The following is a 14,225-nucleotide window of genomic DNA, read 5'->3' as shown; positions in this document are numbered from 1 at the left end:
GCTGGGAGCCCAGCACTGGCACAGACTCCATCCCACCTGCTGCACAGATCCAGCCCCTCCCCTGGCATCTCTCCAACTTCCTGCATGGGGCAATGGCCCTGCAAGGGCCTGAGTGCCTCTGGGGGCCAAAGGGTTGGGAATGGAGCCAATGGCAAGCGTATCCCTACTCCAACACAATCCATCCTTCAACAGTGCCCCAGAGCCAGGTCCCTGCATCTCCCAGTGCTCCTCCCCTCCTGGAGATTTCCCTGCAGGACACTCTAGAGCTGACCCCAGCCCCAAATATGGCATGTGGGAGGGGAGAACATGGGGTCATGGGCAATAGGATCAGCCACATAGCTGGGATCTTCAGGCAATGGGGAATGGTGATCACCTGCAGATAAGGCTGAGGCTTCAGGGATTGCTCAGTTGTAGCACTTCCCACGTCCACAGCATCCCATTTCCCAACCCTGCAGGCTCCAAACTGGTGCAGTCTCCAGCTCCAGAGCAGAGTCCAGAGGGGAATATCTCCCACCCTGCCCCTCACTCTGTCACACCTGCAGCCCCTTTGCCCTCTCAGAGCACCTGGTCCCTCTCTGCACAGCTGCCCCACACACCGAGTCCCAGGGACCCCATCCTCAACAGGGCTCCAACACCACCACTGGCCCAGGCTGGGAGCTGACCACCACTCCCCAAGGGCCCCGTCCCCACAGAGGGTCTCTGCAATGCCCTGGCCAGTGGAACACCAGGACAGTATAAATCCAGACACACACATACACGCGCACACACGGCTATAGGTTTGTCTGAAGGGTTTTGTTGATTATTCAAGAGAAATGTCGCTGGGCTCAAGAGAAAACAGGGGAGTCATTCAGGGATGATCATCTCCTGATGCCTCCGGAGCAGGCTGGACATGGATGTCACCAACTCTTGCAATCCTAAAGCACGGACACCAGAGGGTGACACAGGACACAACATGACAAGAGATGGACCCTGTCCTCACCCCTCTCCCTGGAAGCACTGCTGACCTACCCATGGAAAGCAAGAGCCAGGCGCTTCTGCCTCAAGGGACCCACCAGCTTTTCAGCACAGGGAGCTGGGGACAGAAACGACTTATTAGAGACACACTGGAGGCACTGGGCTGAACTGAGAAAAAAAGGGGAAAGTGAGGGGATCCTGGGGGAAGGGGCCTGTGGGAGCAATGGGGTGCAGGAGCTGCTGCTCTCCTGCTCAGAAGCAGTGGGGTCCTGGCCAAGAGGCACAGCTGGGGCAGGGGCTGCATGCTGGGTCATCCAGGGGATGCTGGGGTGACAGGGATGGGAAGGCAACGGGGAGTCCTGGTCAAGGGGGTTTCCTAGCAAAACTCAAAAGGTGCAGGGGTGTTGTCTGGGGTGTCAGTAGGGGTGCACCGGGCTGTGCTTCCAGCACAGGGATGACCTAGAGTACGGTGGCCATGCAAGGGGAGGGTCTGACACTGGCAGAACTCGTGGTACTCACCAGCGGCGTCTTCAGGATCACAACATTGTCTAAATCCATCTGCAGAGAGATCAGGAGACCTCACTTGTCACTGGGATGCCCTCGGTACCAGCAAGAGATGGGGGGACTAAACTGTCCCCCAGCTCCCTGAGGGGATGCCCTCCAATCCCACCCCCCACTCACCTCCTGGAGATCATTTTCAGTTCCTTGCAGGAGTGTCTGGGAAAGGAGGACAAACCATGGTTCTGGACTGGAACATGTGGGGCTGTGGGACAACAAGGGTGCAGGGACCAAAGGGGGGTTGCGTGGGGGGCAGGCAAAGGGATTGGAATTCAGGGCCTCCAAGGAGGTTGTGGTGAGGCAGCAGGGACCCAAAGGCACCGAGCTGGAGTGAACTGGGGAGGCCAAGGGACTGGGCTGGGGATATGGAAGGGGCCCTGTTTGGGATGCAGGGGAGAAGAAAGGAATTCCAGTGTAGGGACATGGGAGTGAAACAGAGGGGATTGGAGTGGGCAGAAGAAGTAGGACAGATGAGGAGAAGACGAGACTGGGACAGGGTTTGTGAGTGGCAGGTGAATTCACAAATGATGCCAGGAGACACCACTGCAGTGGCCAGAGAGAAAAGCAAAGGATTGAAGTGAAAAAAGGAAAGGAACTGGGAATGATCAGTGCGAGGCCATTCATAGACCCTGGGTGGGATAAAGAGGAGATCCCAGGGTGATTTTGCAAGAAACCAAAGATGGGAAGCTACAAAGGACAGCATGTGGGGACACCATGACATCGGGGCCTCACCTTGGCCTGTGTCAGGGGGCACAGCAGGATGGAGAAGAGCAGGGCCACACTGAGCACACACTGAGCCACCTTCATCTTCCTCTAGCACTGGCAGCACGGGTGGAGGATGCACCAAGTGAGGAGCACATTTATCCCTCACAGGACTCCTCCCTGTGCCCTCCCTGACAAGACCCAAGGCCAAAGCCTGGCTTGGCACAGCCCCCAGTCCTGGCAACAAGCCCAGCCCTGGCACAGAGTACATCCCACCTGCAATATGGATCCAGCCCCCTTTCCCAGCATCTCTCCAGCTTCCTGTATGGGGCAGCCGCCCCTGGAAGGGCCCAGGTACCTGGGGGAAGGGAGCTGGAGACAGGTGAATCCCCACTCCAACACCATCCATCTTCCACCAGACCCCCAGAGCGCTGGGGGATTGGGATCACCTGAAGATGAGGCTGAGGCTTGGAGAATTACACAGGTGTGGCACATCCCACATCCGTACCACCCCATTTTCCAGCGCTGCAGGTCCCAGCTGGTCCAGTCTCCAGCCCCAGAGCACATTCCAGAGGGGAATATCTCCTGTCCTGACCCTCAGCCTGTCACACTTGTGGCCACTGTGCCATCCCAGAGTACCTGGCTCCCACTCTGCACAGCTGCTCTACATGGGGCTTGCCAGGAACCCCATCCCCAACAAGGTTCTCACTCCAGCACTGTCCCTGTCTGGGACTTGCCCACAGGTCCCCAAGGCCCTTGTCCCCCCACAGTGTCTCTGCAATGCCCTGGCCCTGGGCCCAGCTCAGTGCTCACCCCGAGCAGGATGTGCCCATCCTGAGGGTTATCGGGGAGTGGGTGTTTGTCCCCAGGCAGCCACTGGGATCAAACTGGGCAAGCAGGTTTCAGCATTTTTAAACCAAAAGCATCATGGTCCCACTCTTCATTTTCCACTGGGAGCTTTGCTAACAGAGGCTTCTAGGAGATGTTTGAGCCCATTCCAGGCAGAGCCTCCTACTCCAGGAGGAACTGCGTTTCCTGTGCCATGGCCAGAGCACATCCTGCTGCAGGAAAAGCCTCGAGCCAACCCCAACACAGGAAAGGGCTCGGGCACAAGAGCAGAGTGCCGGGGTGGGACCTGTGCCAGGGAGAGCCCGAGACACCAAAGGCACCTTGGCAGCAGCAGCTCCCTGCAGGGCATGGCCACAAGCCTCCCTTGGCAAGCTGGCCTGGTGGCCACACTGGAGAGCTGCTGGGTCGGGGGGGATTTCTGGCTGGGGATCTGCCTCAGCCCACAGAGTGTGACCTCAGCCCTGGCTCTGGCACAGCCCCTGTGCCTGGGCCCTGCAAAACCTAAAGGTCACCTGTGCCACCCTGGTGCCCATCCCTGGGTCTGGCACTGTCGGTTCTCTACTTGGTGGTGCCTCCAAAACTGCACCCCCCTTCTCTACAGCCTGAGCTTGAGGATGCCCTGAGAAATATAACAACTCTGTGCTTTCCAGAAACTATTAATAAAGTGCCTGTTTGTTGTCTGTATAAACTTAAGAATGGAACTCATTACAGACTGCCCAGACTGCTTTGTGCCATGTGTCTTTTTTGTTACTCTATTTGGTGTGTTCTACTATTCATTTCTTATCTTTTGATAATATTTTCCATAGAGGGATGCCTTTAGTCACAGTATTGCTACATCAGCAGGTACTGTGCTTGTGTTAAGCAGACAGTAAAGAGGCATGATCACTGTGCATTGAGGTACAATGAAGCGTCCTGCTCTGCCCTGTGTGACCAAGACAGGTCTTCCTCACCCTTTTCTGTCCCTGCAGGGGCAGTGCCTGTGAGCAGAGGTGGAGGGAAGAGAGTCCCAGCACAGCTGCAGAGATGCAGATGGTTGTCAACTCCACTTCCTGCATAGAAATCCGGCATGAAATTGCTTCTAAATGCTGCTCCCTTCAGCTCCTGGACACCTACTCACAGAGTTGTGAAAAAAATCCCCCGGCCACTGGCTTCCAAGGTGAGTTATGCCAAAGTTAGAGCTCGGTGGGAAATCTCTATCCTTTCCAACCCTTTTAATATAGCCATACATGGTGGAGTACATGGATGTGTCTTGTACAGAAAAGAAGGAGTGTGAAAGCAACGTGACTGACACTTTTCAGTCTCTGTGTTCATTCTACACCCGTGGGTACAAAGACATCATGGAAACCCTGGCACAGAGAGACCCTTCAGTCCATGGGTACAGAGACATCCCAGAGCCCCTGGCATAGACAGACCCTTCTGTCCATGGGTAAGTGAGCACAGTGGGGGTGGGTGAGCAGTGAGTCCTGGACGGGAGACAAACCTGGCTCCAGCCCTGCCAGGCCCTGCCAAGGCTCAATGCTGGCTGCTCTGAAATGGGAAAGCCCTTCAGCCTTGTCCCTGCCCAGAGGGGCAGTGCTGGCCTGGCAGCACAGGTTGTTTTCCCCACAGGCTGCAGGAGATGAGAACACAAGGCTTGCAAACACTGACTGCAAGCCACAGCTCTGGGTGCTCCCCACGAACCTCAGCCCAGGGCCCAGTGTCTGCCCCAAGCTTCAGGGGATGCAGTGGGAGCCCGGCTGGGCTCTGCCCTGGGGCCGTCCTGCAATGACAGCTCCAAACAGGGAGCATTCAGTTGCCACAGACAGCCAAGGCAGGGGTGGAGGGGAGCTGGTCCAGCCCAGCACTGCTGTGTGCTGTGCTCTGGGGCTGGGGCTCCCTGCACAGGGAACTGCACTGCTGTGCCAGAGGAGACAAAGAAGCTTCAGCTTCAGCCTAACTGAGGTGGATGGGTGGGCTGGGAAGAGTGGGGAAGCTCAGGGGGATTCACAGAGTTCATCCTGCTGGAAGGACGAGGAAAAGGGAGTGGGAACTCAGCAGTGAGGAGAACTGAGGGCTGGAGAGCAGCTCTGAATGACACTAAAATCTCACTGGACCTCTGAGACATTGCTGCTCTTCAGCCAGTGACAGCATGAGATCCTAAGCCTGGGGATCAGTGTTCCTCGTGGTGAGGGGCATCAAGGAAGGCAACAACGTGATGGACACTGTGATGGGCTGGGAACTCAGTGGGGGAAAGGAGGGAGCAGTTGTGAAGTAAAAGGCAGGTGGGGGAGAGAACTGTTCAGAGGAGGGCTGAGCTACAGCTTGTGCAAGCTGAAAATGTCATTTGGGGTCGTTCCAGATTGATTTCATTTCAGAAGGTATTGAACAAGTTTACTTTGTTTTCCCTTGGAGGTGTACACTCTGCAAACTTGAGCTGCGTTGCCAAAATGCTCAAGCAAGTCTCTGCTGCAGGTCACACCATTTCTCCTTTGGCTGATTCGGGCCCGGTGCTGAGCTGCAGCAGAGCCCTGGCAGAGCCCAGAGCAGCCTCAGCATCCACAGGGCCCGGCTGCAAGGAGAGAAACCAGAAATTGCCTGTCAGCTGAAGGCTCCTGAAGGCTCACCCTTGTCCCAGCTCCCACGGTGCCCAGGCCACGCTGGCCATGCCCAGAGCAGTGCCCAAAGCTGCCCATCATTGCTGCCCCTCATTGGGCAGCAGAGCAGGAGGGCAGGACATGTGCCCAGCCTGCAGCCAGCCATGGCACATCCTCCTCCTCAGCAGCTGCCACAGCAGGATGCTCCGGTGTTTGCTGCCATTTCCCAAAAGCTCTTATCCCACCATGCAAAGAAGACGGGGACTCACCTCATGCCATCGCTGCGGGCAGAAAAGCTGGTCCCAAACGATGTCCTCAGCCTTCTCCAAGCGCACGGCCCGTCCACACCGCAGCTGGTCCCAAGCACCTCCTGATCCACACTGGACCCCACCTGGAACACTTCCTTTAGAGAAACAAACAACAAAATAATGAAAATAGGTTACAGTGCAAAGGGGGGGAAAAGAGAAATGGTAAAAAATCTTATCTCTATCAAGGGCTTGAGGAAGGCCCAACCCTACATGCCAGGGAAAAAGCCACCCATGGCTGAGAGAAGCCCGTGCTTTCTCCCTTTCCCCCTGCGCTGCCGCAAAAGTTATGGTGATCCCAAAGCAAGCAAGGGCAGTGGAGCAGCCCAAGCCCTTCCTTGCCTGCAAAGCAAAGCAGCCAAGCACAATTCTGGAGCCCCACCTCTGCTCCCACCACGGGGCTTTGTTTGTGTCAAGCTGGCTGCCCCAGCCCCAGCTGGGGCACGGTGGGTGCTGGGGGCTGTTGGCAGGGCCAGGAGCCAACTCCCATTTCGTACCCACCCCAGCCCATCCCCCAGTCCTGCCAAAAGGCAGCTTGGCAGACGACAGAAGAATCAATTTTATCCTCCCCAGCAAAGGGGGAACCTTTGTTTCCTGGGCAGGCTGTGCAATGCCCAAATCTGGGAGCATCCCCCTGGGTCTGGACTCATCTGTAAATTTGCTGTGTGGAGCCTGGCTTTGAAGAAGGTGCCAGAATCCAAGTCTGTCATCTTCAGCTTGCCAGTGGCCAGGTGGAGGAAGAGGTTGTCATCCTTGATGTCATCCTCGCTGTCCCCAGCAGCAGCAGCCCCACCTGCTACAGCTTCTCCAGGGCCTCCTTCTCCTTCCCTGGGGGGGAGACCAGGCTCTCAGTGTTCTGCCCAGGGCCCCAGCTGTCAGTGAACCAGGACAAGCCAAACCAGCTCAGATGGTGGCCACCAGTGCTGGGCAGAGAGCAGCTCAGCTCCAGCCCAAGGGCTGGGTGTTCCCATCTGATGACCTGGGTGCAGTGGCACAGGCAGGACAAAACAGTCTGGGCTTCTTTGCTTCTGATTGCCAAGGCCTGTGTGGAGCTGGAACTTACCAGAGCCCTGCATCAAAGTGCGCCTGTGGCTCTCTCCCTTCTTCTACGTCAGGTGAATTTGCTGCATCCAAGGGTCACAAAGCAGGTCTTCTAATGAGGGCCTTTCTATGTCGAGCATGGATAAACACCTTTTGATCAGATCTTGGCAGTCTGGAGAGAGAAAGCAGAAACCACCGGTCACTTGGAGGAGGCTGCAGTCTGCTTTGCCCCATTATTCCCATGCCCAAGCCATGCTGCGTGTGCTCAGAGCTGGGCCTAAAGCCTCCCATCAGTTCTTTGTTTTGGAGGAGAGCAGGAGAGCAGGACCTGTGCCACGTGCTCAGCAGCTGCCAGAGCGGGATGCTCACGAGCCCACTGCTGTCTCCCAGCACTGCCTCCCATTCCCCCCGTGCCCAGAGATGAGGATTCACCTTGAGAGAGCCGTTGTGGCAGTGAGAGCTGATGGTTCCAGCTGATGTTCCGGCCCCTCCTGAAAGGGTGCTTCCCACAGACCATCTGGTGCAGCAGGATGCCCAGGGACCAGATGGTAGCTGGCTTGCCATAGTACCAGCCAAAGCGGGTCCATTCCGGGGGGCTGTAGGACCGTGTTCCTATGGGACAGAGATGGAGTTCATCAGGGGAATGCTGCTGCTCCCAGAGCCTGGCCCCAGAATCCTTGGCCATGCTAGGGCTGCACCAATGGCACATGGTGTGACCCCTTGCCTCTGGCCAGCACCTGGGACGTGTGTACAAACTTGGGCTTGGAAAAGGAGCCACTGGTGCTGCAAGAGGGCAGCAGAAGCCCTAGCAAGGCCTGAGCATGACAAGGAAAAACCCACTCAGTGGTGGGGAAATCCATGTCTCCATCCTCCCTGCCTGCATTGCCCCAAAAAACAATTATGAGGCCAAGGCAAACAAGGTGAGCACAGTAGTGCAAGCCCTTTCTCACCTGCACACCAAAACAGCGGGTGCGCAGGTTCTGCCCCTCCCCTGCTCCCCTACTACCCCCACCCATGGGTGTTTTTGTCAGGCTGGCTGCCCCAGCCCCAGTCCTGGGCACAGCGGCTGGCAAAGGCTGCCAGCAGGGCTGGAAGCTGTCCCCCCAGCCGCCCCCAGTGGAAAGCAACTCAGCTGAAGACTCAGTGCCATGACTGGCAGCAAAAAGGAGAGTCCACACTCCCACAGCCAGGCTGGGCCCTGAGCTGTTGGGCCAGGAGATGCTGGGAGCGGGAAGACGGCGCTGTGTGGGCTCACCTGCAAAGTGAGTGTAGGCTGTGTCCTGCAGGTAGGTGCCACAGCCAAAATCAATCAGTTTTGCCTGCCCGCTGGCCAGGTCAACGAGGATGTTCTCTGGTTTGACGTCCCTGTGCAGGACTCCGCAGCTGGTGCAGTGCTGCACGGCCTCCAGCACCTGGCGGAACAGCTGCCGCGCCACCTCCTCGGACAGGAACCCCCGTGCCCGAATGAAATGACGGAGGTCCTGACACCGCTCCGGGCGCTCCAGCACCATCAGGATCTCGCTGGGGAGCTCAAGCCACTCCAGCAGCTGGACAACACCAGGGAAGCCAGTGGACACCTTGTCCAGGAGCACGATCTCCATTGGTGCTCTGGTGCTGTCGGGCTGCAGGAGGACCACGATGCCGTCAGCGGGGCTGATGCCGTGCCAGGGCTCGGGAAGCCCTCACCCAGCCCGGGATGCTCTGCTGGCCCCACACGCGCTGTCCACCCTGCTGGGCCTCGGCTCATGCCCACCCCGCACGCCCCGGCTTCTCCCGCTGACCCCCGCTCACTCACCAGCTCACCCCAGTGTCGGACGCGGTTCCGTGGCACCCTTTTGATGGCCACCTGCAAGCCAAGGGGAGCAGAGGGCTTAGCTCGCCGCCCGCCCTGCCGAGCCACATCCTCCTCCTCCTCCTCCTGCTCTTCCCCTCCTCCTCCGCCCGCCGCCGGCCCCTCCACTCACCGGGGCGCCGTCCGAGAGCCGCGTCGCCGCCCAGACGCTGCCGAAGCCGCCGCGCCCCAGCAGCGAACCGAGCTGGTAGCGCTCCTTAATGCCGTGCTCCACCTTCCCTGCCGGCGAGACGCGGCTGTCAGCGCTCGGCCCGGGGCCAGACACGGGCCCCGAGCGCCCCTCAGCCGTCCCGGGCCGGGCAGCCCCTGGCGTTCGCTCTTTGGAACGCGACAGCGGCGGCTCGGGGCCAGCGGCCGCGCTGCCGAGCGGCGGAGCTCGGGCCGGGGAAGCCCCAACGGAGGCGGCGGGAGCGGCCGCGCCCTGTGTGCGCTCTGCGGGCTCCGGGAGCAGCCGGCGCCGGGACCGGGACCGGGACCAGGATCCACGTTGGGGCTGGGGCTGCGGCCGGGCCCGGGGTCGGGGCCGGACCCCGCGTTGAGGCCGAGGTCGGAGCCCACGTTGCGGCCGGGGCCGGGGCCGGGGCCGGGGCCGGGGCCGGGGCCGGGGCCGGGGCCGGGGCCGGGGCCGGGGCCGGGGCCGGGGCCGGGGCCGGGGCCGGGGCAGGCGGAGCCAAAGGGAGGCGATGCCGCACCAGGCACTGATCCCCGCCCAGCAGCGCCACTGCCAGTACAGCCAGAGCCGGGCGGAGGAGAGACCGCGGCAGGACGGCCGGGGACGGGGACGGGGACGGGGACGGGGAGGGGGAAGCCCCGCCCGGGGCCGAGGGCGGGCTGGGGGCATGAGCCGGCTCGGAACGGGGAGAGGGAGACTGGGAGAGGAGGGAGACACCGGGAAACGGAGACTGAGAGAGGCTGTGGGACTGCGGGAGAGGGAGAGGAGATCCAGAGGGTCGACAAAGTCGCTTGATTCGCTGCTGCTGCTGCTGCTGCTGCTGCCGCTGCTGCCGCTGCTGCCGCTGCTGCTGCTGCTGCAACTGCAACTGAAGCCCTGGGGCCGTTTGTCCCCATGGCCGTTTTTCCGTTTTTCCGTTGCCTTCTCAGCCCTGTGCCAAGCCCCGCGCACCCCGGGGGCAGCCCCTGAGCCTTTTCTTTCCATGGAGAATAAAACATCTTTCAAGCACAGGCATTGGCGGCCAAGATTGGGATACTGCCTCTGAAATTCTGGATATATACAAGGATAGCTCCCAGACAAAAGCTGCCAGGACTATGTAGGTTACCTTGGCTTCCTGAGGGCCGACTCTTCCCTGCCTTTGAAACACTGGGGCTCCCTACGTTCCTTTCTATGGAAAAGAACTGTCCTTCTTGTCCAGGTGCCCATGGCCTCAAGCACATGACCATTTGATAGTGGTCAAAGGAGTGGAGAAAGGAGTTCTGTGCTCAGTGGGCTGGAGACTGAGGACAGCAGAGGAGAGCCCTGGGAGGGATTGATGGGCAGTTTCAGAGATGATGGCTCTTTTGACAGAGAATATCCAGAGAAAGAAACAATTAATACCAAGGGCAGCTGTGGAGGCCCAGACTGGAAACAAGGAGAAGGAATTTCTCTCCCAGAGCAGGGCTGAGGTGCAACACATCCCCCAGAAGGAGTCTGGGCCAGCCCAAGGCACAGGCATGGGCAGCAGCTGAAAGGTTCTTCTGAATTGGACTCCTCGAAGGGTTTGTGCAATCTCCTCCTAGGCCCTGAGGTTCAAGGAGTCAGCACCAAATGCACCACGGGGCTCACGGAGATCAAGCAAGTCCTGACAAACCACGGCTCTGCCTTGATTTCCCTCTGGTCTGGTGCAGTCCATGAGGAAGGTTTTCTGCTGCAGTTATGGAGAAATATCCATTGGAGTTTTAAAGGGTGGATTTTATTACTGCTGATTTTAGAGCAGAGGTGATTAGAGCATTGTGTGGTTGATATTGATCCAGGGTCTCTCCTCGGCAGGTCTGGCCTGCTCAGAGAAGCTGTGCCTTGAGGTCTGACCCAGTGTGGACAACCTTGCTCCACTTTGCCCAGCCCCATCCCGTCTGTCCTCCCTCATCTGGAACCTGCTTTGCTTGGAGAACTGGCTGCGCTCAGGAAAGAAATGTTTTCCCTTTTTAATTTTTTTAAACAATCTAAAACTCCTAATTTTCTCCACTGCAAACAGACATAGTCCTCAGGAGTGTGCCTGCCCAAGGTGCCACCAAAAGCACTGCAGAGCTGCCCTGGGCCAGCTCTGCGGGTGGATCATCATCGCATCCTGCACTGGGCCACTGCCAGGGGCTGTACAGGGCCATGGACACTGCACTGATCCCACGGCTGGGTTTGTGTGCCACGGCAACCGTGAGAAGTTCAGGTTTCCTTGGAAACATTTGGGAGAACTGGGACATACTGGGGAACACTGGGAGCACTGTGGGAAACGCTGGGACATACTGGGAGTGATACTGGGGAGGAGTGGGTCAACGTGGGAACATGGGGAATGCTGAGGGGGAATCTGGGTGGACTGGGATGGACTGTGGGGTTGCACTGAAAACTACTGGGACATACTGGGATTGATACTTGGAAGTACTGGGACAAACTAGGGACACAGGGCGCACTGTGGGGATGGCTGGGGGACACTGACGCCTACTGTGGATAATACGGGGAGGAACTGGAATGGACTGGGAACTAAGCCAGGTGTATTGGGTGGGACTGGGGTGTACTGGGATGACCTGGAGGGGCACTGGGTTTGTACGGGGCTGTACTGGGGATGGAGTGGGCTCCTGCCTCTGGTGCCTCCCATTTGCCAAGACTCCCGCCCATCACTGCACACAACCAATCAGTGCTGGGTCTTGGCACTTTGGGGGCGGTGCCTGGTGTCGGCGCCATCTTTTCTGTTTTTGCCTGTGGCTCCCGTCATGCCCCACGGCCCAGTTGAGCCCCGTTGGAGCTGGGACAACAACGCCCGTCATGCCCTGGGCTTCACAGAACCCCAGTGTCCACCCACCACATGTCACGTATGTGTCCCCCAGACCTCCCAGGATCTCTAAGTGCCCCCGCAGCACCCAATTGGCACACCCCAAAAGCATCCCCAGACTCCAAAGTGCTCCCAACCCCATAGATGGCCGTTACAGCCACTTCTGGGAATTCATCTCCTGTCATCTGGAAGAGACGGTCCGAAGTTTCCCTCATTTGCCTCACGACCATCACAAGAAGACCCCGGTGAACCCCACTCGCTCCAGACAGGAGTTTTCTGGCCTGGTTGCCTTTGAACAGTTCTGGCCTGGCCAAGGTAGAGGTTTACCAAATAACTGTTTGCAGCTGTGCTGTGCTGTGCCGTCATGGTGCACTGCTCTTCGAGGCCACACTAGCCCAGCCAGATTGGCACCTGCTTCTCTGAGCACACAACGGTCCATAAATCTCCCCACCTCTTGGCCAGACATCGCTCACTTTGAGAAAAGACTGTAAAACGGTGACTCTTTGGAGAAGCCTCTTGAGATCTCCCCACGTAAGGAAGACACGTCTATTGGCCGAAGACCACGAGGACTCCGTCCCATCCCTTGGTAGCTATTTCCCTTCCCCTCTTTTCCCCTTTTGTTTCCTTAAACTCTCCTCTCTGTCGCACAACTGAATTGTTAGCATCAAATAAAGTGCTATATTGAAGCATACTGCTGTCCCCCTGCTCCGTGTCTTGCACCTCAAGATCAAAACAAAGCATCACGATCCCCGCCTGGATTGGCGGATCGTGACATTAAATTGGCATCACGGACTGGATTATGACAGACAGAAGGGCTGCAAGGTTGTGTGTAGTCTGTAATAGGGGAAGGACATCTTGCTCCAGCCGCACCTAGCTGGTCACCTCAAAAGGAGTGAGCTTGTCCAGAAAGCAAGGGGGGCAAGTTCAGATTTCCTGCAAACTGCACAGGCCTAGGTGGAGAGCACCCCCACACTTGTTTGAGGGCTCTGTCTGTAGAATTTCACTCTAGGATCTCTTGGTGTGGAAGACAGGACTCTTTTGTTGGTTTTTATTGTGGTTTTTTTGACTGCTTGGTGTACCAAAGAGACAACCAGAGATTTGTACTGAAGCTAGTGCCTCCCAAGCAGCTTCGGTCTCTTCACCCACACAGGGAAGTGAAAGGGAACACAGAGAAAAGTTGTGTGTGTGTGTGTGTGTGCGCGTGTGTGTAACTTAAGTGATATACCTCCCTGCAGTGGTTTTTACTTGCCCCTTCATAAAATGAGTGAAAATTGCAGTGCAACAAATAAAGCTGCATTTTTTGCTCTATTAGCTACATATAGTGCCAGACCCTCTCAGGGAGGAGAAGAGTGGGCACCAAATAATTGGTATAATTTAGAAAATGTGATTGATGGAATATGTTCTCTGCAAAGGGAGTCAAAATTCAAACTGTACAAAAATAAAACTGTACTCTGTTCTGTTTTGGGAGCCTGTCTTAGGGCAGCTCTAGAAAATCACTTCAAGCAAACAAATGAGGAGACTACAATTATAAATTCTCTACAAAAATGAGTTCAAATTTTGCCAGAACAACTAAATGAAGAAAGGAACAAGTATCTTTGTTGAAAACATGAGTGCTCTTTGTTGCAAAATGAGAAACAGTTGTTAGAAAGTGCTCTAAGAGAGGAACACACTAAAACTTTAGAACATCTGGACTCACTGAAAGAAGCAGAGCAATGTGCCAAAAATGGTTCCACCGACTCTGGGCCCCATTCCCTTTTCTCCCTATACAACCCCTTCTCAGCAGACACCAGGTTCACCTTCGCGTTGTCCTGCCAAGAGCCATAAAATGTGGACATTATTAGTGTTCTGGAGAAAACACATTCCAGACTTTTCAATAATTGCCAGGCCTCTTTATGACTTGCTGAGGGAAGGGGTGAAATGGGATTGGACTCTTTCTCAGGAGGAAGCACTGCAAGTGCTGATTTTTGAAGCAACAGCTCATCAAGCCCTGGGCCCTGTTCACCCCACAGACCCTTTCCAGGTAGAGTGGGGATTCCCCATCTCGGGGTTGTCAGTTCACATATGGCAACAAGGCCCTGATGGTCCTACAAGGCCTGTTATTTGTTTGTAGTTCCGTGGCTTTCAAGATGCTGAATAAAGATACGCTATCTGGGTTAAATGACTGTTTGCGGTTAGCTTAGCTCTCATAGAAGTGGAGAAAATTGTAGGGCAACGACCAATTACATTAAGAGGTCCTTTCAAAGTGATCGTAGTGGTCACTACTGGGGCTCCCCTGCCTGACGCGGTGGCCCATAGATCCTCAGCTAGGAAGTGGTATGCCCAGATTGAACATTATTGTAACATCTTCTCAATAACAGAAGTTGCTATAAAACATTGGGCTATACAAGAAACTGAGAGCTTGGGGAGCAGCCAA

General features: G+C 56.8%; 1 protein-coding gene across 1 annotated transcript; it reads right to left on the bottom strand.

The window, feature by feature from the left end:
- Positions 1–5,515: 5,515 nt before the first annotated feature.
- On the bottom strand, positions 5,516–11,807 carry LOC134055589 (serine/threonine-protein kinase pim-1-like). The gene is made up of 9 exons (XM_062511994.1): positions 11,740–11,807; positions 9,452–9,703; positions 8,947–9,289; positions 8,778–8,828; positions 8,238–8,604; positions 7,415–7,594; positions 7,057–7,154; positions 5,906–6,039; positions 5,516–5,570 (listed from the first exon to the last, which is right to left on the bottom strand). Exons 1-9 carry the CDS (start codon positions 11,805–11,807, stop codon positions 5,516–5,518), a joined length of 1,548 nt encoding a protein of 515 aa, XP_062367978.1.
- Between the last annotated feature and the right edge of the window lie 2,418 nt (positions 11,808–14,225).

This window comes from Cinclus cinclus, chromosome 33 (assembly GCF_963662255.1).
Source record: "Cinclus cinclus chromosome 33, bCinCin1.1, whole genome shotgun sequence".
Taxonomy (NCBI): Eukaryota; Metazoa; Chordata; class Aves; order Passeriformes; family Cinclidae; genus Cinclus; species Cinclus cinclus.
This window is presented reverse-complemented; position numbering and strand designations above follow the sequence as displayed.